This window comes from Chaetodon auriga, chromosome 14 (genome assembly GCF_051107435.1).
Source record: "Chaetodon auriga isolate fChaAug3 chromosome 14, fChaAug3.hap1, whole genome shotgun sequence".
Classification (NCBI taxonomy): domain Eukaryota; kingdom Metazoa; phylum Chordata; class Actinopteri; order Chaetodontiformes; family Chaetodontidae; genus Chaetodon; species Chaetodon auriga.
Window position 1 is genome coordinate 16758499 of NC_135087.1, and position 27637 is coordinate 16786135.

At 44.2% G+C, this 27637-nt stretch overlaps 2 protein-coding genes across 3 annotated transcripts in view; both read right to left on the reverse strand.

The window, feature by feature from the left end:
- The window catches only part of prkd3 (protein kinase D3), a 34817-nt gene extending 15131 nt beyond the window's left edge, over positions 1-19686 (reverse strand). Inside the window, exons 1-3 of one of the 2 annotated variants that reach the window (XM_076749374.1) lie at positions 19252-19686; positions 17735-18371; positions 616-754 (exon numbers count right to left, since the gene is read on the reverse strand). In XM_076749374.1, coding sequence (XP_076605489.1) covers positions 616-754; positions 17735-18013 — 418 coding nt within the window. In that variant the 5' untranslated portion in view covers positions 18014-18371; positions 19252-19686. Of the gene's footprint in view, positions 1-615; positions 755-17734; positions 18372-19251 lie in introns of those variants that run through there. The other variant, XM_076749375.1, reaches the window with a different exon arrangement.
- Positions 19687-20278: 592 nt separating this feature from the next.
- Positions 20279-27215, reverse strand: mocs3 (molybdenum cofactor synthesis 3). Its single transcript, XM_076747939.1, has 13 exons — positions 27017-27215; positions 25734-25866; positions 25532-25624; positions 24424-24544; positions 23514-23588; positions 23183-23300; positions 22992-23100; positions 22828-22890; positions 22157-22320; positions 21920-21967; positions 21261-21357; positions 21034-21141; positions 20279-20480 (listed from the first exon to the last, which is right to left on the reverse strand). Exons 1-13 carry the CDS (start codon positions 27107-27109, stop codon positions 20323-20325), a joined length of 1380 nt encoding a protein of 459 aa, XP_076604054.1. The 5' UTR covers positions 27110-27215; the 3' UTR covers positions 20279-20322.
- Between the last annotated feature and the right edge of the window lie 422 nt (positions 27216-27637).

The window sequence follows — 27637 nt, forward strand, 5'->3', positions numbered from 1 at the left end:
CCTTGATGGGGAGGAGAGATGCCAAAATTTATCACAAAATAAAAAGCAGGTGCGTGAGAGAGCAGATTGCGACTCAATGGACGACACGAAATCGCACAAGAATAATATTTCATTTGGGCGGCAACGTGGTAACATCAGACCCGCTGAGGGCGCGTCAGTGAGACACTACAGTACGACAAGCTCAAAACATGGAACACACAAGGCTTTCTCCACTTTGTGAAACACATAATTGCATAAAGTTCGCTTGCAAATGACTGCATTCTGTTTTTATCTATGTTGTACACAACGCCACAACTTCTTGGGATCCAGGGCTGTAGTTTTAGACCATTGTTTGGACTTTTAAACACTTTGTTTATACTGCTTGGTGGAATTCTCCTGTTTTGGAAGTTTCTTTGGATCATTTGTATACAATCTTTGCTGCTATTTCAATTGACATGAGCATAAGAAGATAGATTTAAAAAAGAACCTTGTCTATAATCTTTTTTTTAACACATCTATTTCACTTTTGGGTCACATATGCTAAACGTCTCCTGCTGGGTTTCTGTCCCATACTACTGCTGCCTCTGACCTGAAGCTTCCGTGATGGATGAGGATGGGACACTGCAGCTTACGTACCAGAGAGCACCACCTCGATGAGGTCTCCTTCGTGGATGTCTTCTGCCGAGGTCAGCCTCTGCAGGATGTTCTCGTCATTCAAGTTGTGGCGGAACAGCAGGATCTTGTCGTACATGCCGAAGAAGCCGCACTCTGGAAACTGGAGGGAGATGCAGGTATGAGTTGAAGATATCAGTAAAATAAAGCTATCAGTGACGTTTGAAGCCTGATAAATAAAGATCATGTTTAAGCAGATTGTCTGGACATTAATGGTCACAGCACTGTGGTGGGTCCACATCTCACACAGCAGCTACAGAAATACAGATGGACCACGTTACACTGACTTGTATTAACAATGTTTTCCATAGTAGACCTCCTGTAAATACACACAAGCACGCACACACACTCGCTCACTTTACGTCATTTTCAGCGGCCATTTATTACCATTTATTCTTCTTTTATTTCACATTGTCTCCACAAATATGGCAAAACTTAACGCAAACCTGAAAACTACTCAAAAGAATAAGTTCAATAAGCGGACACCATGACCAAGCCGGATTCCAGGACGGCGAAGACCCCCTACTCAGCAGTCACCATCGCGGATGATGGTGATCTGGGCCAAGCTAAACCTAGACGAGCCAGGTCTGACCTGGAGCTGAGTGCACAGACGTTAAGTCACGTGACCATGTGAAGGAAGGGGACGGAGAGGAGGGTGGGAGTGGGAGACGGGGGAGGAGGAGGAGGTAAACATCCTGAGAGGAGCAGAGGAGAATCAGCTCACAGGAAGTGCAGCGCCAGTCAATACTGAGTCACTTCCTGTTCTGAGGGCAGACCATAGCCTCTTAGAGAGCGATGTTGACACAAGGGCTACAACCAAATTATACACATTATATACTATACACATACATATTTGTTAACACATACAGAAAAAGTACAGAGCCTACATGCAAACATCTACTGTACTACAGTATCTACTAGTTTTGAGTTGCAGGGGTGAGCTTGCTCTCATGTCCTGCACAGCATAACATCACTGACGGTGCAGAAAAGTCTGATCAACAGTAGATGGATGTTCAGAACTGTCCCGCAAGGTTTGCATCGAAGTGGGAGTTGGGGCACAGTGATTTCACACCGAGGCTTGAGCCCAGTCTCAGTGCCAAGCAGGCTGGTACTGGAGGATCCACCAGCTGTTTCCCCCTGAACCAGGGTCACACACAATGGGCCACATAGAACAATGCCACCAGGCCCAGGAGCACTGGGTTTGGCAAAGCGTCTGGGCACGGGACACACAAGACACCTGGAGCCCTTCAACTGCCAAGAAACACAGATACAGAGACAGCAAGACAGATTGATGTGCTCAGGAAAACATGGGTGTATCAGATGACTTGTGTCAACAGAGCCAAAAGTATGAACAGTCAGACGGCAAAAATGTAATTCAGAAGACAGACACTGACGGCTATTGAGGCTTGCTCCGGTCTTTCAGGCGGCAGAGTGGACTAGCGGTTGGACAGTGAGACACTCCAACAAAGGACCTGGTCCCCCAGCCCCCAGCCTCTGACCTCCCAGTGGAACAGTTTCCCTTCAGGGATCAGTAAAGTACAGCACCATAACACAAAACATCACTTCTTGTACAGCAATGGGATTTTCCCATGAAGGACCCACAAAGCACAGGGTGCTCAGAATAGCATCCGTGATCGGTCTATAGCTTCACTCCACGAATAAACAACATGTAATTAAAGCATCAATATTCCTCTGTGTAGATATTATGTTGCAAAGGATGCAGTGTGAGGCAGGCTGGCACCAGGATATTGTTTCTGGAGAGACGCGCTGCTGCTGAGCGTTCCAGATGTTATATTCAGTTCACCTTCAATGTATTGGGCTGGAGGTAGATAACCCACTGGCAGATATCTCCAAACCAAAATTATCAGTGTTGCTGGATACTACTCGGGGTAATTTGAAAAAATGAGTTTATTTAATGTGATTTGGGTTAAGTGACCCTTTAAATAAACATGGCAATTCAATTTTCACTGAATGAGAAGGTTGAATTACTGCATTATCGCCATCTCCAAATTACCCCAATAATTGCTAGCGTGGTCATTCCTAAATGGAGGTACTGAGGTTGTGTGAGGTCAAAGCTTGCATATATAGTGTAAAATTATGTTTTTTTATGTAATTACACCAATACAAACAGCTCACAGCAAAAAAGGTCCTGAGTCCAAATTCATTGGAGCCCCTTTCAGAGTATGTGCAGTGACAGTCTGGATGTTGTCTCCATTGTCCTGTCAGTTTTCTCCAGGCATCTTGCACAATGCATGCTGGGAAAAGCTCCAGTTTCCCACAACTCCAAGCAGGATAAGTTCAGCTCTGGCTAAATCCCTCACTGTTGCTAGTAAAACCACACTTTTTTCCACCAAGCAGGGATGTGTTTGATGTAAAATGTATTAAAATTATACATAGGGACACAATGGTCTGACATGCACCCACAGTCACACAGAGACCTCACCACCATGATACTGATTTGATTCGAGTTGATAATACTGCGGTACAGACTATAGGAAAGCCTTCACAAACACTGCGGGCCTGCGGTGCGTTCGAGTGTTAGATATTTTGTGCAGGGTTGTGCATCCTTCCATATGTCACATAGCAGTCTATCATCAACCGATCCCTGAGCGAAGATGATTTCCTCTGCATCAAAAACCATTGCGAACGCTAACATGAGAAGATACCAGATACTATACGGAAACCGTTTGTGACAAGAAAGTAACACGAGAGTAACACAAGGCACGTGCCTGCATCATGGAACATTTCCAACTCGCCCCCTCCTTCTGACATACCTACATCCGAAACCCTGTCACTCTCTGAGGTGATTGATGCTGTGTGGCTCAAACTAACACCACCACAGGCAGTGGGGGCATCCTTCCTGAACCGGCTGCAGTGTCACGGTGGGGTTTTCCTCCGCTCGCCTGCTCTCGAACCCACACATGCACACAGACATTACGGTCGGTGCCCGAATCTAGCCAGCTGGAGTCACCCCCCCTCTTGGCACCCTGTGGAACATTTCCACTGTACAGAATGTGTCCCATTCCAGAGGAGGAGCATCTGCAGGCCGGCACGCATCGGCTGCAAGGGCAGAGGACACTACTTTTTTCCAAGCTCCATTAAAGCAAGAGGAAGTCAGAGGTACAAGAACAATAGATTGGCAGGTTGATGACAACTTTCAACAATATGTTGTTCAGATCAGACAGATAAGGTGATAACTGATGGTTAACCTGTGGGTGCATGCATGCATAAAGGAGTAATCAGTCGATCCACACGGTTTCAGCTTCCACCATACGTGCATGTGACCACCGTGCTCCTGTACACATATGCACCCTCACACACTATCAGCTACACATGCTACTGCATACACCTCCAAAGCCCATAGTGACTAAGTATGTCTTTTGTCGTCTTCAAACACAAATCCATTCAGCCGAGCAGCCGCGACCACACACGCACACCAAAGACCCCAGCGAGGAGGAGCTGTGTGTGAGGTCCACAAGTCAGGCTGGAAAGAGGAGTGGAAAGGGGCTTTGCAGTAGTAAGCTTTTGTTAAACGAACTAATCCGCCATTGATATGCTAAATCCTGTTATAAGGAAAGAGAGTTTGAGGCAGGGGAGAAGAGGGGAGATGATGGTGAGAGAGGGCCAGGGAGCGGGACAGATCTGAAATATGGTCCTATTTCATTTGGCAGCCAAAAATAAATTACCTCAAGACAGCCATGAAAAAATGATCTGGTTTGAATAACCAAGTGTGCCATTTGGCAATGAGGAATACTGATGCATTCTATAGCGTAGCTGTCGCTATCAGTCGCTTTGTAAAGCTCACAATGATAAATTAGGGAAATGACTCATAAGTCATAATTCATCGGCGAACAACAAATGACGAATGTAACATCAAAACCAGAGGGGGGAAAAAAATCTGCGGCTTGACTTGAACCTTCTGCTGAATTTCTTTGCCGTCACCGCGACAAAACACTAAGCCAAGGTGTAAAGGCACTCAGTCACAGAGGACAATCAAGGTTTTTCTGTTGAAAATGAAACAGCGTTTGCATGATTATGTGGTTATTGTCTCTGTGTGTATGTGATGTGTGGCAGAGGTGGGGGCTAAAGGGAAGCAGTGTTGAGAGCAGTGCACAGGCTCTGACAGATGGCCATGTGATACCAGTAAGGAAGAGTATGCTGCTTGACCTCAGGCTGCCTCACATCTTTATTAGTCTGGCAGCAGACCAGACAGATGTGAAGGACGGCTGGAGAAAAACGTCCCGCATGAGCTAAAGGTTGTTCATACATACATGTGTAGCTAAGTAAACAATGTTATTCATAAAAACAGCTAGCACAGCTCTTTAAAGGAGCACGAATAGGCTTGCAAAATGCTTCTATATGTCTCCCTTTTGAGAGAAGTGCGAATGCTGTTTCAGGTCATGTCTACACTAATCCAAAGGATTAGGACGTTGTGTTTTCAATTAATGGTGTCATTACTTGGTCTATAAAATGTCAAGAAATAGTAAAAACGAAACGCGACCACGGTTTCATAAAGCTCAAAATGATGTTATCAAATGCGTGTTTTGTCTGATCAGTTTGTAATCAGATCAGATGAGGAAAAGCTGCAAATTCTCCTATTTGACAACAGGGAACCAGGAAACAGGAACAGTTTTGCTTAAAAAAAGAAAGTGATTTAATAGAAAACATTGTTTGTCAGCCTGTCATCCACATTAACATACTGTCCTGAACCACCAACAATGGATCTTTTCACAAACACTCTTCAAAGCGGATGCATTCCAAAATGCCAGTTTTGTGATTCTGTGTGATTGTCATGTGATCGCTGTCATCATGCTGTCATGTGATTAGATTTTGATAATCTTAACTTGCTGCCCTATGCCATTCTTTATTTTGACTCTGTAAATAGCTCATCTGACACAGACAGACCCCCACAGTATTTACCTTAATGCTGGAGACATTCAAGCACAAACGCTAGTTCAGAAAAGAACACAAACACAGTGAACTGTCATCATGCAAAGTAATACATTTATGTTAAGAAAATTAACCCAAGGTGTCCATTTTGGACATCCAACCTCCCATAAGTCACATTTCCTCCAGATCCTTGTGATCTCGGTGTGACAGGTGTCCTGCTTTGTGAGAGCGCTGAGCAACAAACAGCACTTCTATGTCTATTGTTGGAGATCTTTAGCGTTCTACAGTTGTTTTGGAATTTCAATCAGACGGTGCACCAGGAGAAATAAACCTGAAAAAGCTCGAGTGGATGGAAAACATTACACGTGTTTTCGTCTTGACGCCAATTCGAATCTGAAGTCCAGCTGGGAAACTGTGCTGAAGGTGAATAAGCAAGTCTCTTCTACTTCTGAGGTGTCCTAGAACAGGCGCTGAGCTCCAGGCTTAGGACACTGGTTATACTGGTCACCATATGTTATATATATTGTATTATGGGCAAGCTATAGCATGATAACAGTCAAGGACAGAGGATTATCAAGCCCCCCCCCCCCCCCCCCCCCCCCCGCAGAAGACATAACCTAAATATGTTCATGAAGGTACTGGGTTTATGTAAAACTTTTAACCGGAGTCAGGAGGTGTAACGCTGTTGTTCATTTAGCTTGAGATGGCATGATGAAGACCGTCACAAGATCACTGTGATAAAAGGTGCTTTTATTCGCAAGACAAATAAGTCCATTGAATGAAATCTCTGAAACGATGTAGCTCCACAACACAGACCACACAGTCCCAGAGAACCTCCACGAGAAGACACAGGATGTCGATTTATATTTTGTTTCTGTTTTGTATCTGAAGAGAGTCCCTGAGCTACACTCACACACCAGGAGGGATGTGTTTTCTCTGGAGCAGCACCCACTGATCAGCTTTAACATCCCCTTCAGCGATATATGTCCCTGCATGGCTGGTGGAAGCTGCGCAGCCAACAGCCACTAGTAGAGCCAAGTGCCACCAATACAGAGTTTGTAAAATGTCCTGTCAGCCAAAACGATGGATCGGCTGACCTCTACAAGAGAGCTGGATCAAATGCCGTTTATACAAAAACTCAAGAGCGCGGCTTGATGAGTTTTGATGTACAGCAGATTTAATATGCAACATGCTCTGCAGTAAGCCATGAAACCAGCGGTTCCACTGAGCCATAGTGAGGGTTTCACAAATGAGAAAACAGCTTTTATGTCAAAACAACGGGGGAACAATTGTTTGACTTTGAGGTGTATGTTAATGGCCACAACAGAGGAAAACATACTTCAATAACTCATCAAACGAAAGCACTGGAAAATCCAATTATGTGCTCACGCGAAACTTGGGGGGAAAACTGTGTAATTACTTTGCTCGAGTCACATCAAACACAGTGTGGAAAACTGTGTTAATCTATTAAAGTCAACAGTGGGATTGTATTTGTTTTCCTTACATATTATTAATGTAATACCAAGCAAAAGTTTTCCACACAGCACGGTACATGTGTGGGCATCAATATGATTAATTTGTCACTTGGAGCGCAGCATCAAAAGAGGCCCCACTGGAAACACTCTGGTTTTCCACCATCTTGTTCAACATGAAGTGCTTCTGGTCCTCTATTAACAGCTTCCATATTATTTGGCTGCAATATTTTCGAAATACTTGACTTTTGATGGTGCAGATGTCCTCGCCGTACTGTAGGCATGAACTCAATACAAACATTACATTCTACTTAGGTTAAAAAAAAAATATTCCATTGACTTTTTTGAAAACATTATTAGGTGAAAAGTTTATAAAATCTCTTCATATCAGAGAGCTTTTGTGATGCAGTGTGACAGCAGCATAACACCACCCACTGCCGACTGGGCAGGGTGTTACAATATGCTGACCAGAGTCCTTCACGAGTTAAGAACAGTAATTGTACATAATGTGCTTCTCTTCTGCTCTGCAGCCAGTGCATGAAAACAAACGCCAAGATGCATGCCTCGACAAAGCACTGCCTCCATATGGTTTATATTCAAGCGCGCATCTTTGAACACTGGCAGGATCACACAAACTCATCCCATGACTCCCCACAACATACACACATCCATAACATGAGCTCACCCTGAAGTCAAGTCAGCTTCTTTTCCGCTGCAAAAGGAAGACTTCACTAAGGGGAACCAACTGAAGCAGCCACACGTAGCGGAAAGGAAACTCCTTTGGTGGGAGTGCAGCGAGAGAAGCTGTGACTTTCTCACTCTGCGGGCTGACTAACTTCTTTCCTTCCATGCGGCAGAACGCGGCTCATGGTTCATTCATAGGTTTTGCTGTATGAGGCTGTATCATCGTGGAACACAGCGGTATGACATTCACGACAACAGATCCCGTCTGAATGACATCTGATGCTTCTCCGCGCTCAAAGTTTCAGCCAAGCGTGGGATGAAGCTCTACTTGGAATACATCTGGCGCTATAGTCAATTTCAAAGTGCATCACACCGTAGCGATGCTCTTTCAAAACTGTAACACACACCATGCAAGCTGAAAATCTTCACTGCCACTCAGCTGCAACTCTCCCGGCTTTACGCAGCTGCTTTGTGCGGACAAGAGGCAGCATTATAACAAAGCAACTTATTGTTTGACCAACATCTGAGAGCCCTAGACCACTTCTCACTTCTTCTATTTTTCCTGCCTGTTTCAGAGACGTGTGAACACTGCAGCCTGGCTGAGGCATAGCTGACTCGTAAGATGAGAAGCACAGGGGTTTGAAAAAGTGCCAAGTGTTCATATGCAATTAATTCACTGCTGGTTTCCTTCTTACAGTAAGCTGAGAGCTGTGTATGTGTGTAACTGAAGCCTATGTGACCGTGTGTATGTGCGTGTCTACATTTCTGGTGCAGACAAGGTGGAATCACAACTCTAACCACTGAGCTAAGGTCCAGGGCCTTGTCCTGACCACAGAGTGGTAGGAGACTCTACACCTGTCATCCTAGTCCTCTTTCAATCATCAGGAGACTCTAACAAAGCTATGCCGCTTACCCAATTTACATTAACCACAATAGCTGATGGTCTCCGGCCAAATCTCTTCCTGGTTTTACAAAACGCTGCTCTCCAAAGAAAATCCCACAATTATTTCACCAGGCTTTTGATTATTTGAATCCGGAGAAACAATACTCCTCTGTGGTAATTTGGCCTGAAGTGCAAAAGCACTGAAGTGGAGTGGAGATAATGGCGATGAGGTCACTTTTTGGTTACTAGCCACTGTATCCCCAATGAGAGCCAGGTGGCTTTTGGCCTAATAGCACAATTTATTTTACATCCATGACAGAAACTGTCTCATCTCTCTTCGACGATGACATCCTGCACATGTGTGGATGTTTGCTTGCATGCATCTATGTATGTATGAGTGTGTTTGTGTATGAGTATTGCATGCATTGACAGTGTCCAGAGGGCAAGCGGAGAAGAGGAAGGCTGAGTCACAGGATCTAAGGCCTCTCAGGAAGAGAGCAGTGTGATCTAAGACATGCTTGGCCAGGCCCCCGCACACTGCTGATGAGTTATAGTCCCGCTGCGATCCTCCGCCAGCGCCTCCGCCTCGGAGATATACTGCAGTACACACTCCGTCTCCCTTCTCTGGATTGGAGTACCAGGGGAAAGCCGCCAGATTCACCTCCGCATGGGGCAAATAAACAGGTGAAGCTGAGGGGAATTTATGTGAGATTGATGGCGACTGCACTTTCTCTTGTTCTGGTAGAGCAGGAGGTCATAAGGTGCACGGTAACAGCAGGATGTAGGATCATGCTGCTGTTGCTCAACAGAAACATTAATAATTGCTGTGGGCTCCGTGCTACAGAAAGTGGGCAGGCACAGGCTGCACGGGGTTTTCTCCTTCTTTTTGATTAATAACGAGGCCTTACTTTTACAGACGTCCTTTCGCTGAATTGGCAGTTTCACAGAAATACAATTGCACCTGCGTACAAGAACTTAACAAGACTAAACAGTCGGTACAGCCAAATTCCGAAGCTCAGGCAGTCACCTTCTTCAAAACATGAGACGCCGAAAAAGCAATTTCTCTGAATGTTTAAACACGCAGCCGAGAATAATAGCAAGTGCAGTGTGAAGAAAAAGCCATTTGAACGCAGGCACACAGACTGAACAGGCTGTGCTGCTCCGCCGACCACAGATTGGAGAGCAGGAGCAGAGAGAATATGGAAACAGGGAGCGGCTCTGAGGGGAACTAACTGAACAGAGAGTACAACTGCAGACAGAGACACAGTGACACAAGGGGTCATGCTGAGTGGCTGACTGTTTCCCCTGGGTTTAAAAATGCTCAAACAAGCCAATCAAACAAAAGTGGAATTGTAATACAACATTTTTTCCCCCATCGGCCTGTGGTGCTTTTCATCAGGGCAAATGTTGCTTATTGAATCCTTGAGACCTTTTCCCGTCACTAACGCAGTCAGTTTCTTGTTGTATTCTTGTTGTATCAACGCGTAATTGCACTTCCCCTGCCACCTTCCTATCAGTTTAACAGATCACTCGCTACACTGAAAGACAGGAAAGGCAAACAGAGCTGTGAAAACAACACAGATATTCTGAAACCTGCTCCTGCTGCAGGGATCAATAATGCCACGCTGACATGACTGTGGAGCTACGACTGAGACCATGTGGTCTTCATTGCAAGACACTGGAAACATTTTGAGTATGTCAACACATCTGCTAAGATGATGAGCATAACATCTATTCGAACTTTAGCCGTTTGAGGTGAGAAGTTCTTTCGTTCGGAAAAGTGACATCAGTGATTAACCAGGACTAATAAGTGAGGGTTAATATCTTGAAGAGGGCAGCGTCCGTGTCACTGGAGCCCTCCTCTTCAGCATTTGTCATGGTTGAAGCCCTCTAGGTGTGCTGAGGTTGTCAGCGACTGCAGTGAAGGAGGACCTTCAGTCTAAGGAGAGGAGGAAAGCCGTTAATGAGTAAATTAATAAGGGAAATGAGATATCCTCTTTCAGTGAACTGTGTTATGCTATGGTTACAAATTTATGAATGGAAAGTAGCTGATTCTCTCAGGAAGTGCTCCTAAATTACGACACGTGATCGGCTTCCCAAGGACAAAGTCACCAGGATTCCTGAGAATTAAAAGGTTCACCATTACTGCTGCCCGCCACTTCAATATAATCACAATCGAAAGCCCTTTCAGCCAGCATTAACAGAGATTGGAGTAATGCTAGATTATCTCTCGCCACTGGCAAAAGTCAAGTGTGGTGAAGGGCATTTGGGCAAGCTAGTAGCGCAGAAAATCCCAAGCAAAGCCACACTTGGTGGCAGGAGCGGCCTTCTATTGATGGTTCTGGCACCGACTGAATGGCATACAACCGCCCCCTCTGTGCCTCGTGCAAGGCCTGCCAACAGGGCTGTCCCAGCCTCCCCTGCCCCCTCTCCCTGGAGAGGACCACTCTTCTCCACTCTGTCATTCTCTGAGTCTTGTGGCCGGGCCCTGCGTTCTGCCTTGCCACTTTACATTTAGAGGAGAGCAAGGCGGCAGAAATGTGCACTACAGATGGTAGAAATTACTTAGCTCGCTGAACTTCAGAGATTTTTTTTTCCCTTTTTCTTCTCTCTCTCCCCCCTTTTCCACAAATTACTCCAAGACTGGGGAAATTGATAGATTCCTTGTGCAAGTAGGCTTTTGAGTTGTACACGGAAGACTATTAATTTTTTCAGCAATCTCATTTGTGATATCAATTTAGCCAACTCCATGGCTTTGGCTTTGAAAAAGGCTACAACCATAAAGGTGTGTATTCAGAACAAATACTGACAGTGAATATTTTGACTCATGGGTGACCTGTTTTTTCTTGAGAAGGAGCTGAATGTGCTTTCCAGGAAACGTCTGGCCTCATGTATATCACACATAAAGCCCTGCGCTGTTGGGACGTCCTCTGGGGTGAAATATGGCTGCCAGCTCCATAGGAACATGCAGATGTGGGCTTATACTGTGGAAGGGAGGGCGGACGGGAGGGAGATGGCGGTGATTTATTTCCCGAGTGTTTCAGTTAGTTTTGGTTGAGCGGCAGTCTCTCCGTTTTCCATCTGCACCCTTCTTTCTTGCTATTTTCTCTTCTCATTTTCCTCTCTATATAACTGCTCTTTTTTATTTCGCTCCTTTCTATAGATATTTTTTCCCGGACCAGGTCCATCTTTATGACAAACCTCAACACAACATGAAGATCTTAAAAGTGTTGGTGAGATCACAGTCATGCTTTGATTTTATATTCCAAAGCTAATTCACCAACACACCCAAAGGTAGATACACCACCACCATGAGAGCATTAAAAGGCTCACCAACGAAAGCCGCCTTACAACTCAATCTAATAAATCTTGAGAGAGGAATATTGAGGCGATCTTGTTGTTCTACCAAGTCCTACCTTGCATCATGCGAGTGATATTACTTAAAGGTTTTAGAACGATCCAAATCCGTCTTTTTTTATAATACTCTGCTATTTTACTGTAAGTTATCCAACGCAGACTGTTTCTGCCTCAAAAAGGCCTTTGTCTCGCTAATTACAGAGGCAGCTGTACAGCCCTCAACCCGAGACTGGGAGTAACAGCACTGACAAAACCAGTAGGGAAACCTGTGGCTGAGGCAGCTGCTTTTCACAGCATTTCCAGCTGGAGTGAAAATGCAGCAACATCCTCAGGACAAGCGCTAAAATTAAAGTATTCATAAAACTAACATTTGAGGCAAGGGTTTAATGTTTTTTTCCATTACCTACGCCAAAAGAACTTCAAATTTCCTTCCTCCTGCTAAGCTTTATCATCCCCTTTGATAGCAAGAAAAACCTTTAACTGATGCCAAACTACACTGTAAATTCTCCATTTATATGAAACATGTTTGCTGCCAACATTCAGAAGAGAATTCAGTTGTGTCTTTGTCGGATATTCAATGCAGTCCTGTTAAAACTGAGAACTAAACCGTGTTGATCGTGCAGTTGCCGTTACAGCATCCATCAAAATGTGTCAGATGTTCAGTACTACCAAGGCAAGTGTTTAGCTTCAAATATTTCAGTTTCCTAGCAGTCTAATCCCACCCATCCCGAGCAGCATCACATCATCCTCCAAAAATGCCTGGGTGAAGAGGAATGTTCTGTAGCTGGCTGGCTGTCCAGGCTGACCAGCTGGCTAACTGGGAGTCATTCTCAAGGAGTCGTGAACTTTTGTCCCACCACTGCTCCCTTGCTGGCTGCACGAGAGGACTTGGGCGACACCAAACAGGAAGTGCTCAACAAGTGGAAGCTATGGATGTTTATCTCGCGCCATTCATCAAGCCCAAAAACCAGACAGAGAAGTCGGGACCCGACCAGTGAAACAAGGCGGTCCCAACTTGGAGTTGCATGTAGCCACTGGGGGGCTGTCAATACGCTGCTGTGGGTTAGATTTGGCTGGATGGTACCCCACTGGGAGGGTCTCCGCCACCCACTGGCTGGCTCCCTTCATCCTTTCTCACAGTCATCAAGGAGCCTGGCTCAGAGTTGATACCCTCGTGCCAAGTAGTGACACTAAAACAGTCATAATTTAAAGTGTTCAGTAGATTGCAGGACCAGTAACCACAATAGCTTCTCTAAGAGACTGAGGCTGAACCTATCAAGATCAGATTGCCCCAGACTAAGGCTGACCTTAACCACTGAAGTTGGTGAATGTCATCCAAACCACTACAATCAAAACCAACTTCAGATCAGCACAGACAACAGAGAGAAAGTAAATCTACACTGTGGACACTGGCCAAGTCATGCGGTTGAGTCTTTAGCAGGAAGAGGAATGAACCGTACAAAATCTATACAATACACAGCTATGATAACAGGCTGCATGGCTCCCTGTCAAACAATGAGACTGATTCAAAACTAAAGGGCTCAGGAAAGATATGAAATGTCAACCCTGAAGCCATGACACATTAAACACACGAAAAAGGGAGCACATGCAAACATCTGGTCATTTTACAGCTGTCCAACCGCAACTGCTGTGGAATACAGACTTGCATTCAGGGTTTGTGAAGTGATTTCTCTGCAAGTAACAAGCATCTTTAATACAAAGCTAGTTGTCTAGCACACCAAAAGATCTCACACATCATATAGCTTAGCAATGCAGAGAAGGAACAGGCTCCAAAGAGGACGTGTACTAACAACAGCAAAAGTGCACCAGAGTACAGCACTCACTTCACAACGTTCTGTAATTAAGCTACAGTGACAAGCTTTGACACAGTGACAGAAAGGGATGGCAGATACAAGCATCCTAACTGAGGTTCTGAGTAGGACGGCTGTGCCCACAGTTCGCAATGAAAAGTATGACTGGTAAACCCGATCTCCATGGTAACACCATACCTGATTGTCTCCAGAAAAATCTAACCACATGTCGGGGCTACGGCAGCAACAGAGGTACCACATTGAGGCCACAAGAACTGTGACTGATCAGCAGGGGCTGCTTTTTCTGTTTCAGTAACACACATATAGCGATGCCATTACACTGCAGGCCTTCTGTTCATCATGATCTGTATGAATGAATGGACATCGTAACACCGCATTCGCACAGCAGCAGCCCCCCCATTCAGTGATGACACAAGGCAAAATAACATTGCAGGTCACCTTGATGTAACTCCTGTTCTATAAGTATGTGTGTAGCCCAGCAAAATAAATGAATGTAAACACATTGCTGTGCGGAATACAGGCTAATTAAATGCATGTGCCTGGCAGTGCACCTGTGTTATCAACAGGTGAAATCTGACACTCAACTGTAAATCCAAGCCTACACTGTACGTATAAATCCAGCTTTACTGTTCCAGTAGGTCAATGAGGGAATTGGTTTAGGCAGTCCGGCTGCTTACTGGGAAAAATTCATTCAAAGACAGGAGGAACTACATCTTCCAGCATCTGCTATGAAAAGAGCAACTGAGAAAAAAGTGCATATGGGTTCTTACCCTACTGGCATGGAGACCCAGACCCAGATCATCAGCAGGGAGATGGGCAAATATCTTAGCCACAAGGCTGAAGGCTACCATGACGTGATCATGGTTAATATCATGGTTTACACACAGCTGAATTCCGTTCTGAAAGTTCACAACAGCTGACACAGCAGAAAACTTGACAGTGAATGGACAGATTTAAGTCGGGATAAGCATCCCTGTTTGCTGCATGGCTGAGTGGTGAGTCACGCTCTGAAGCAGGTCAGCTCTCAGCGGAGGAAACAGCAGCACGAAGGGGGGAATACACTTCCATCCAGACTCTATCTACACGCAGATATCACCATATGAAATCTGAAGCTTTTTCCTGCCTCACCACTGCTGACAGACACCTGAAGTTCTGCTGACTGGAGACATCCTGGGACGACTGACAACAGCTAAGCTGGGGTCAGAGATCCTCAGCTGGAAATGTTGGCCTGGATGAGCGGACTTTGTAAAACGCTCACAATTGTCATGCATATTTGAGAACACGAAGTGAGGCAGGGATGGACTGGAGAGCACAGAAGGCCTACAGTCACTTTTTCCATTGATATCAAAGCCATATGGCTGGATTTCATGAAATAGTTGAGGCAGTACACTGCATTTGGCAGTGTTTAACAGAAGAAATGCACAATAATGTGGATGAACAGGCTGGATATGTTCTGTGGTGATGATGTAGCGTATATTTTGATGAAAAAGATGTGCAGTATGTTCAGATGTTTATTGTATATACAGCCTTTCCAAGCTCCCATGACTGCTGCCATAAATTAGTAGTTTCCTGCCATATCTTATTACAGTGCATGGCATCTCTAGATGAATGTGAGTCACAGTGATAAAATTGCACATACGGAATAAGTGATCCTGATCTCACCTCCGCAGATTGTTAGCACCCACTCACCATGAATGCACTGCACTGATTTCCCTTATGGAGTGTCTTCAAAGCATCATATTTCCCACCCTTTTCCTGTTACAGATTCTTGCAACTATGCCAATATGTTACAGGATCCATGTAAATATGCGCAGTGATGAGATTTTCTGCTCTGTGGACCAGAACTGTTCATAACTAGCTAGTGAGAATCAGCAGACCTCGTAAAGAACAACAACATTACCCTGCTCCTCTGGAATGTCAGCTTGGACAACATGAAACCAAAGGACACGGGCACAATACACACAGCTCCGTCACTGTCTTCCACTTGTTGTTCCAACACAAGTTTGTTCCTCATTCATTTTTCCTTAGTTCCATTATCATCATCTGAGGCACAAATATAGCTCTGACTGACCTTAATGTTCAGATCCCAGTGGCTGATGAAAGTGCTTTGTTTAATCGCTCTCTTTTTATTCAGTCGATGTTAATTACAGACAAAAATGGAGTAATCATCATTATGCACAAGAGGTTAAAAAAACAGCAACGTGTGAATGTACACAGGAGCCATTTCATTACTCCAACGGGCTTTGCACACCATTAATCCCACACAACAATGAAGCACACAGCCATGGGCTCAAAGAAGACAATTACTGAGAAAAAGGTTCAGATAACCTTCACATGTTTATAATACTGTATATTTAGTAAATAAATAATAACAGATCTTATCAACTTTCAATTTTAATACTTTAATACAAATTCATTGCTGATTTAATTAATTCTCCGGTTTATTTGAAATACTTTCTCAATCTTATTTGGCTTTTGTAGCAGTGTAATGACCTTTATTTATGTATATGTTGGCAGAGAAAACCACTTCACATCAATGGCATAAAGTCTGCGGTGTAGTTTTACAATGCTTATCATCATATGGAGCCACTTTGACTAAGAAACAAATATTCAAGTGTTTTTCCCTAATCCCCACTTTGCACTATGATCAGGACTGGCCTGACCACTTTCAGCACAAACAAATGAACTAGAACAGGCAAATTAAAGCTGGCACCATCGATTTGCGCTTAGGATGTTGTCAGGCGTCAGGACTCGGGGTTGGGTACCGAACTGTCAAAATTACATTGGTACAAGCGAGTGCCAATTCACGTTAAATCATCTGGTGTCAATTTTTGGTAACTGAGCACATCTGGGTGAGACAGTACAAAGAGTGAAGAGAGAAAGAGACTCTAAGTCACCCCTGCAGCTTCATCGAGTCAGGGCAATGCCGAGACACTTACTTCAATATTTGTAATGCATAATGCAAAGCTGGCCAGGGCAACACGTCTAAGCTGCGGAAACACCTGGTCAAACACAAAATGTATCTGAAAGCTCAAGAATGTACCATGTTTGATAGCCTGAAAGCCAAGCCCCAGCTAACATGAGTACGCCTGCAGCCATCACAGAGTAAGTTGAATCCTCCATGGGTGACAAAACTTTAAGTATCGACAACTTCAACAATATCTTTATGGAATATGGGCAAGTCGTTGTTGTTGGACAGAACTGGGCCTTTTTCACTGTTATTATTGACACTATCTTAGCATTAGCCAACACTAAGCCACTCAGGAGTCTGGACTTGCAGTATTGTTTTACAAATGAAACTACAATTCGGTTATTGCAGAGGGAGTAAAGCACCAAAAAGAGGGTATCAGTACTAAATTTTAGGAACCAGTTTCAGTTCAAATGTGAATGGTACCTAACCAAGCACATGACCAAATGTGAAATGGCAAATGACGTTGAATGATGCAGCCTATACTTAAATCCACTTCTTATGCTGAGGCTACAACCCACTGCCACTGTCATGGAAAATAAAGTCGGGACAACACCACACAGGCAAAGCCAAAACAAACTGAGCAGTTCTGTATATGTGTGCACATATGAACGTGTACACATGCACTTTCATCCAGTAAGTCCAGCTCCATTATACCACAATGTAAATAACTGGCGCTACCAGACTGAGTCCTGTAACTGGAGGAGCGTCAGTGCTGTTGTGTGCATGCTTCTGCGGTGTTTCACTCATTTTGGGGCACGAGACCCAGATGTCTGCTTTGGAAAGCAAAACCTAAACAGATGAATATGGTAGAAGATGGCAAAACACATGTTGGTGCAACGCGTTGGCCCTCTGTTCTAGTTATTACTGCTCAAGTTTGAAAACAAGCTAACCGTAACATGTTTGTATGCGTGAGAGGACATTAGAGACACAATGTTTGATGTGAGATGTCCCTTCTAACTGAAAGCAGAGCACTACAATGAGACAAGACCCTTACCTTCTGGTCCACTATGGAGCACACCAGGTCCTTAACAGCGGACAGCGACAGGTCGCTGGCCTCCAGGTTCACCGTCTCTCTGGTCAGACCTATCTGCAGCAGGAAGGACACCCCATGGAAGGAGCCACGGGAGTTGGTGGGGCTGGGGACGCTGTGGCTGCCGTTGGACAGCCGCGTGTAGAGCGGTCCGGGCGGGCTTGGCGACGGCGAGGATGGGTGGTGCGGATGGAGAGAGTGGAGGAAGGCTCGAGGTAAGGATGGGGGAGAGGAGGCAGACATTGGGTTTCTTCCAATGGCAACGTGAAACGCTAAATAGTGGAGGTTTTAGTGAAGTCTGGCAGAAAAAAGCACAGTCGGATCTCTGCGGACACACTGCTGGTCGGGCGAATCTTCGGTCCTCATCAGTCGTAGTGAGTCAGCACTGTGTGCTTTTATGAAAGTGACATTGTTTTTCATAAATTGAGAGGGTAATAGCTGATCCGCCCACCTGAGCTCACGCAACACACACTCATTTACTAGACGGGCAGGTGATGGAGAAAAAGTCTTCTGCTGTAAAATCACTGCAACAAACTTCATATCCTGGAGTGGTGCTCCTTCTCCTTACTGAGGCCAGCAATCCACTCTGACCACAACAGGCCTGTCAAACACACACGCACAGACAAACACACACACTGCTATTTATGTCAGGAAAAATGTGTTCACCTGTCTGAAAGTAAACCGCTGCACACTATGAGGCTCTCAATCTGCTGTGTGGCAAAGCAGCTCAGCACTATGAATGAACAGCTGCTTTTCTTCCCTTTGTGAGCCCCTTTTAGTTCAATTCATGTTTCTGCCTTCTCAATTAACACTCTCAGTTATCAATTTCAGCACCCTCTAATACAAGAGTCAGTCTGGCTCATAATTTGCTGAAATTAAGCCCTTCATCTATATTTGCCTTTGCCACAACTGTTAAAACTTTAAACTTGACTTCTCCGTTATCTTCTTCATTACCACTCGTGTTGTCATGCTGTTGCCTCGCATTGTTTTGGTTGTAAGTGCTTCCCCAAGGTTAGCTTTAAGCTAACTCACTGCCTTTCTGTAAATGGGCCGCGCTTAAAGGAGTTACAACTTACACTTTTGCGTCCAGTGTCATTAGTTTTAACTTTACTACCGGCCTTTTTTGACGTTTGCTGCACTAAACAAACTTTTCACCACAACAGCCATTTTTTTGGCTCGTGCGCAAACCATGAAAACAATAGTCTGAGAGACACGTTAAAGTTGATAAAGCGTATCATTTGTGTGTTTACAAGAATTCAACCTCCACAAACATCTGGAACCAAGGCTCCTGAACATCTGCACCCCTCCCACTTTCGATCGGCTTGCTGGCAGAACACAACCCGAGTCAAGAATGCCAGCAAAACAAGTTATACAAGAGCTGAATTTACACATTCAGAGGGCACTTTGCTGTAGTTCTGCCTCCACGTAAAGCCCGTTTAAAAGCAAACTTCGCCTTAAAGCTTTCTGAAACGATACTTTACCTCCACAGTCAGCGAAGGGCGCCTTTCTTTCCATTGTGAGCGGACCGAAGAAACTTTGTAACTCCATCAACGGAGGAAAGCGGAGTCTGAACTTTGTAATTCTGCACTTTTTGGAAGTCACGCACCGAAGCGCAGCGTCGTCAGCTTCGTCTAACAAACAGCGACACAAGTTTGACATACAGGCGTGCTGAGACTCACCGAGCCGGCCATTTATTTTCTCTTATCTTTTATTCCAGATTGTAAATTCATGCGCATCTTATTATCCTTCCAGCTGTGACTGCTCCCCCCCGCTCGTCGAGAAAAAGAGCAGTGACCGTCACTGGGGCTTGGAGTCTTTTTATTATCTCCTCGTAACTGACTTTCCATGTGTGGGGAGCAAAACTTGAACTACAGTCCCTGCGAAGCAATGGCGCCTCCGACGGAGCGCGAGCCAATGCGCATGCGCCTTTCTTTTCCGTTATTTCAACTTTGTCATGCCAAGAAAAAACTTTATTCCACTCGTCCCGGATCGCTTTGGAGTACTCTGGTTTCCCAAGTCGGATCCAGGAGTCCTCGGGGGGCGTTGAAGGGGTCCCTATGTGGCCCCAGCAAACTGAAGAGTGGATTGATTTCACTTTACTTCAGTAAAGAAAGTAGAAGTGGAGTTATGTGATCATGGCTTTGAGGCTCTGTGCTGTCTCTTGGCCTGCTTAACAGGGGTTTGAAAGTGAAACAGGGGTATGTGTGTCTGCTTAAGGACCCTGACCATTCACTTAGGAAGCTATGTCTTCAATTAACTTAAAATGAGGATTGGCATAAAAAAACAGGAAGAAGGACATGATTTTGCAAGGATGCTTACGTGTTACCTAACTGTCAGCTCAGGTTTTTGATGACATGATACGCAGCAGATTACACAACACATTTTAGGAACTGCTCTGTTGTTGCACTTGGTATGTGAGAGTTTGCAGTTCCCAAATGAAATCAAGGACAATTTACCTGAAAGCACAGTGTTCAATACATGGACAAATAAGAAACAAATCAGCACTGATGACCAAGAGAAGAGTTTATTCACAGGAAAGTATTAAGAATGCTTCAATACTGCGGAAATGTGGGGTCTATCCTCTTTGCCCAGGACATGAGGCCTCCAGAGACGTCTTTCACCGTGATGCTGTCCACTTCTGATCCGCTCATCCTCTCCACAACCTGCACCGCCTTCTGAGAGTCGTTACCCATCTTACAGATCACATACACTGGAAAAAGCAGCAGACAGAAAACACTGACAGACAACTCTGGTGACGCCAGTGGATCCCAAAGACTTCATCAAATTACTAATTAACTTCAACCCACTCCACTGCTTTCTATGACAGGAGAACAAAGGGAAACACCATAAGGCACGAAAGCTGCACACAGTGAAAGTGAAAAAGGGTAAATGTTTGTCTCTTCAGAAAATGACCATATAATAAACAACCAAGACTGCATTAAATGCTAAGCTACAAGTCCACAAGGCTAAATTTAGCTCATTATAAAGAAAGCTCAACACAGTGAATATCCACAACGTCACCAAAATAACATTTTGAATATTCATTTCTCTAAAGCAGACCAGCTGCTCAGGTTGACCACACTTGTTTTGGAAAAGGGGTCACCTAGCAACCCCATTAAAAGCTGCCACTAGCTGTCCAAAATAAGCCTCCGGCCCGGCAGTACGAGACCACACAGCGGACTGTGAATATGCACAAGTGGCTCTACGTGCTCGCTCATTTCAAACAACACGTATGGACCCTAAATGGTGTTTTGACATGTTACCTGGAGGCCGGCAGTCACCTGCCATCTGCTGTTTCAACTGGTCGATTCTCTCCTGGAGTAATCGGATATGTTCACTCTTCCTCTCCTCTAAACTTGAGAGGGGAATGTCTGGCAACAATATAAGGTGTGTAAGCACACAGAAATGGGAAACAGGACGAACGCGAATTGACCATTCAGAATCGGGACAATGTGAGAGTGATCTTGTGTCTCCATCACTGAAAGGATACTGAGAGAGAAAGGTAAGTGGCATATATCCACCTCCACAAGAGGGCGCACATCCAGCAAGAGATGGGGCTCTGCCTTGTCCAGTATAGATTTATAATCCTGGAATTACATAAAAATACTCATTAATGCACAAAGAGTAAGAACTTGATTATTAAAGAGAGGTGTGGACGTATCTTTTGACCAAAAAGACAGATCAGATTTTTACCTAGAGTTAAACAGAATTACTCACAGCAAATGTTGATATGTTGCCTGGATTTGTATTTGTGTAGTTGTATGAACATTTTAACTGCTTTTCCTTAAATCGCAGGAAACAAAACTGTTTCTAACTGGAGCCCCTTGCACAATCTCGATTACAGCCCAATCAATCATGATCCCCATCTCTGCGCTTAATGACTCAGCGGGTTTGAGAGTGGCAGTTCTGCAGAAACATAAACAGATGCAATCCACTACCACTGCTCTCAGTGCCAAGTAGAACATATTATTCTTTCCCATAGAAAATCTACAGGCACATTTGAAGTCATTTCCCATTTGGGGCTGGGTCAGCTCTGAGATGTAATCAGCTTATGAATGCAAATGAAAATTGTGAGTAATCATACAATAAACAGTACTAAATACAGAAAGTCACGCTATGGCCAGCTGTTCTGTGGTATATGTGCCCTACCTGTACTGTGATCCTCTGATCTCTGGAAAGGAGGTTGAGTTTGCGGCACTGAAACACATGGAAATCAGGCAATGACAGATCTTTCCTGTGATTAAAGAATAATGCTGTGTCCCATAAATGGAAATGCCAGTCGATCAAAGAATGATTTCTCATCGCTTCCAGAAGCAACATTCCTGTGAAAATGTGCATGACCCCATGATACGAGGTGCCCCATCGGCCTCGTCCCTTATGACTGACCTTATCTGTGGCAGCCGCCCCACAGAAAGCCTCGTAGTCCACCAGCTGGCTTATACTGGGGTTCTCTCCACACACAGCGCAGCCGGCCTGCTTGGGTCGCAGCTTAATGGACCTGAATCTGGCATCTTGAGCGTCAAACATCACCAGCTGCTGGCCGCAGGAAGCTGCCACGCCCAGTCAGGGAAAAGGCCACTTTGTGAAAAGCATCACCGTGTTGCTTCATTCAGAGAATCAGCTGGCACGTTTTATGCATGAACATCACGGCAGCATGCAGTACAACACGTCCCTGTGTGATGCATAAGGGGCCAGGTGTTGGCATGGGTATTACAATGCAAGACAGAAGGCAGGATAGGACAAGTCTCTTCTCTGATGTGAGTCTCAACACTAGCATGGGAACACTGTAACCACAACAGCTTCATAAGCGTTCTCAGAGGGATGACAAACGGAGAGTCAGCGAGTTCAGAGATTGTAAACAAAATATTTCTGCAGATTTTTTACTTTATTTTATCAGAGAGGCACAAAACACTCTCCTCATCCCTCACTTTGCTACAGAGAAAACATTTCAGCAGTCCTTTGTTGATTGATCCGGACGATTAGGCAGAAAATCCTGATGTAAAGCAACAAAACGGCCCAAGAAGGTACTGTATGTAACATGGGAGTTAAAAGGATACAGCCTTGCCCAGAAGCAATCTTGAGGACCTCCAAAGCTTGAAAGCAGCCCATTATCCCTGGAACTTCAAGAAATTGGAACATTTTTACCAACAACAATTATTGAAACAGACTGTGCTCTGTACAAAGTTAATGATTCCTGGGTAAGTACGCGGGCAAGACTCACCCACTCCCAACACCCCTCCGTCAGAACAGTTGGTCACTGTCTCTGGGGGTGGGGGCACTGGGTACAGACATCTGTAGCAGGGGCCTCCACGGTAGTTATATACTGTCAGCTATACACACACAGCAAGATAAAATAACGTTACAAATCTACAGGAGCTGATGGACTCTTGCCACACTGATGCAAGACCTTACCTGCCCCTCCATTCTCAGGGCGCTTGCTGACACCAGAGGCTTGCCACTGAGCACACAGGCGTCATTCACCAGATAACGAGTGGGGACATTGTCTGAACAATCAGCCACAATGTCATATATGAGGTCAGCGAAGTCAAGGTGACATCACAGAGTTCATCGGTTAGTCACGAGTCAACATTTCACAACTGAGTTTCGGAAATTCTCTCCGTGCTACATAAGCAATCACAGGCTTGAATGAGACTTGGCAGCTGGAAGATAGATTAATGACAAAGAATTAGCCAGTGGCAGGTCTGCGTAACAGATGTAGGTTGAGGGCTTTGCAGCAGGATACTGTCGAATGAGTTGCAAGGCGTTCTCCGGCGAGAGCTGCAGGCGGTATGGAATACATTCAACTGTTGAGTTCAATCTGCAGACATGAAGTCACATTCAGAAAATATCAATGAAGGCTGATTTGGTCCTCCATAGTTAGCAGCTTTAATACAAGCAGATTAGTATTTCTATCAACTGTCTTAAAGCAAATACAAAGGCCATATGGGTGGTTCAGTTAAACCTAGAACAAACTGCAAAACAGCAACATGTGAGTTTGGAATCGGACACGGGACCTCAGTCACATGTCTGCCCCAATTTCTACCTCCTTCTTAATCTTTACTGCCTGTTTTAACTCGCAGAAATAAAGAAACTATCTCAAAAAACTCCCTAAAGACTCTTTTATTGCAAACTATTTTATGCATGTAGTAAACTATCATTAATGAATAAATATGAATAAAAATAAGAGGGGAACAGTATATGTGTGACACGGCACCAGTTATTTGCTAATCAGAGAAATAGCGACCCCGTGTGGTCTTGGCTGTACAATGTGCACGCTAACCACAGTAGGCCCACTGTGAAGGAGAAAGGCACCAAAAACAGCTGTCTCTAAAATAACATGTTTACACAATATTTGCAGACTGAGTAGAAATACACAACCAAATATAACCTGCGGCGAGACTGGAGAGCGCCATACAGCAACCAAAAGGTCACAAGAAACATAAAAATACACCAATTATCATAGTTACAGAACATTTACTAATAATATCAAAACACTGACTCCTCTGTTTCAGGTCTATATCTGCAGACATTTCTCAAATGCTCTGACACACTTTTGTTAGTAGATGGTGGTAGCATTAAGGTGCTTTTGACCTCCACTGTATGTGCTGTACGTACAGAACAGCTGGTCACTGTCTCTGCGGGTCAGTCAGTACCTTTTAACTGCACTGGCAGCAGATAGAGCCTTGGCCTGGCCCTGGTTCTCCTCACCGTGAAGTACCTGTCTGTGCAGGTTGCTGAGTTCCACCTCGTCATAGTCCAGCAGGCCCAGGCGCCCTACGGAGACCCGAAGACAAGCAGGTCAGTCAGAAGTACATTTCAAAACCCAATAAAAAATGATAAAGATTAAACTCTATAACCAGGGTAACAATTAAACAAAGTGTGCTTTTTATCTTTAGTTCTTGTTTGCTGCCTTTTCTTTAATTCTGTATCTGCTCACTACTCAACACATTTTGTCACTGATCATAAACAGCATGATAATGTTACACTGACTACATTTACACGTACGAAATATCTCATTTTATCAGAATATTTATTCCAGAAAAGACAATATTACTACTCAGCTGTTTACATGGCTAAAAATGAATATTCTATGTTTACATGCAGCCTTGTATACTCTGATTCGTGCATCCTCCTGTTGGCCTTATGCTGCTTCTTTGCATCAAAATACACTTTTTTCAAAGGCTTACACAAGTGCCAGACTTTTTCATCCATGTGAACACAAACTCCCTCTTTCATTCGTTCAACCTCCTTCTTGAAAAGGTTGGCGTTGCAGTATTTGCGCATATCCAAAAACCTGCTGATGTCCCAGTGTTTCATAATATTTAAAAGTTGGTGTGTTTCTCCTTCCCACAAGAAATGTGGGCTTTTCTTTGTGCATGCATCTCTGCCCCAGCTTTGCAAACTATTGGCGAGTTTGTTTGTTTACAACGAACACAGCTGATGGCAAACAGGCAAGAGGCCATGTGACGGCAAACTGCAGTAAAAAAACCAACTGAGACACATATTCCAAATTTGCTGTCCAAAGAATGCTCCTAAAACCTTGATAATATTGATAAACTTCTCCCCCACAGGCCAATTTCTAATAAGTTCACCGCTGGGAGATGAGCCAGATGGCTAATTTTAGACCCTGCTTAAAAGAAAAGACAAACTGTTGGCGTTAAACAATTATCCACACCCTTACAGCAAATAGAGTTCAAGAGCAATTATAGAAGGGTTTATGATTTCATTGCACAAGGTCACACTGAGCATTAATCAACTTACCAATGCCGGCTGCCGCAAGATACTGTGCCAGGGGGCAGCCCAGTCCTCCACAGCCCACAATCAGCACTGAGGTCTTGGATAAGTTTAGCTGACCTGTGGACAGTCAAGATTCACTCTGTTGTGTTCAGTCATGCTATAAATCTCCCTTAACAGAATGCTTACTGGACTGTATATCAGAATAATAGTCTGCAGCCACCCATACCATGTACACCCAGCTCAGGCAGAAGGAGCTGCCTGCTGTACCGCATGATGTCCTCATTGCTGAGGGCTGCTTTGGCTTTCAGGGGGCTCAGGGGTGTCACTTTGTCATACAGCTCCAGTGCTGAGGTGTGGCTCTGATATCACACAGGGGAGGAATTATTACACAAGATATAAGAAACAAATTTAAACAGGAGCTGAGAGCCATGTGGCGCCACAGCCCTCAGCAGCCTGGCTCGATAATATAATGAGCTACATTTCTATCTCTCTTTACATACGTATGTCTGTAGCCCATATGTCTGGCATAAGGAGGTGTTTGGGCAAAGCTCTTCACAGGGAGGGATTTAAGCGGCTTGTTGTATACTTATTCAGCACTGAAGCTTCAGTGAGTTAAGTGTGCTGTATTTTTTCTGAAATACTGTATATATTCATTTTGTACATTTTAAAAAGTCTATTTTTCTAATACTTTTCTTCTGTGATAAGATGGCATTTCTGTATTTTTTCATGTTTGCCCATTGACTTGTTTTTAGCCAAAAAGAATCTGAATCTATGACTATGGAGCTGCATTCCTAGATGAAATTTACACAGTTTCTTGCAGAAGTGTATTTGCATTAACGGTGTACTTTTAATGCCATCTGATTTGATATTCATATGGGTGCTGTGCGATCATTCCCTGAAACTGAATAAATGGAACTGTAGATGTGCGGGTGCCTCCTGATGACTGAATAAGGACATACAACAATGTTTGTATGCACTATATATGTTCTCTAATTTGTTTGGTGTCGGGGCAGTGGTGTAATGTGACACAGTATATTTACTTAAGTACTATGCAAGTTGATGTACTTTTACTTGAGTGTTTCAATTTTTGATGGACATCATATACTTCTTCCACCACTGCTCATGGGACCATCTCTTACTGTGTATTAATGTTAACTCGTTCCTCAACTACACATCATCTTCAGGACAATTAGTTAGCTGACTAGCTAGCTAACAAGCTAGTTAGCTGTCTATTAAGCGTCCAGGTTTCATTTAAAATAGAGGAGTAACGTTGTCGACGTTGAACGTGCTGTTTTATATTCCATGACAGACTAAAAACAATGTTTGCTGGTGTTATGTAGAATATACTCGGCTATAAAGATATTATAGCAACATTAAAGCTAGCTGCATCAGAAATGATAAAGTGCTACATAAAAACACATTTCCACATGCAAAATTTGACAACTAAATGAATTTACGTCTTGCATCCAAACGTACATCCAGCCTTTAATACCATTAAAACTTTCGTACCTTTTCCAGTTGTGCCAGTTTATCCTTCAGAGCAGCTATCTCTCTCTCTTTCTCTCTAAGCTGTTCCTTCAAGCTGCACACCTCCTGAGCCATGGCTGCCGGCACCCAGAAAACACGTCTGTGTCAAAAAAGACGCTACAACTGTGATTTAGCTACAAAGTAAGCGACAGGGCCATGTTGACATGTAAAGCATACAAACTTCCGGGTTGACCACGTGATAAGGAGACCACGTGGTAGTTGCCGCACGAATCGCTGGTCTTAACTTTCACAAATAGATGACAAATAAGTAAATAAATGTTTAATGCTACGATTTCTCCTTAGAAATTTTTAATAAAGAAAAGAAAACATTATAAAAGCTTTAGTATACAAAGTAATGCGTGAGTTCCGATATATGTACTTGCAAATATGATATGTTAAAAGCTATTAAAACTCAAACGACATAATGGGTCCACTTAGACTATGACCTCCAGGCTATGCTGTGGGTAAAATGTGTTCATCTGATTTGAAAGTGAGCAACTGTCTAAGGAAGATATGAGGGCACTATGTCACAAGCACCCATGTGGTTCCCGAGAGTGGACGGAGCACACACACACGCACACGCACACACACAGCGGTACAGTG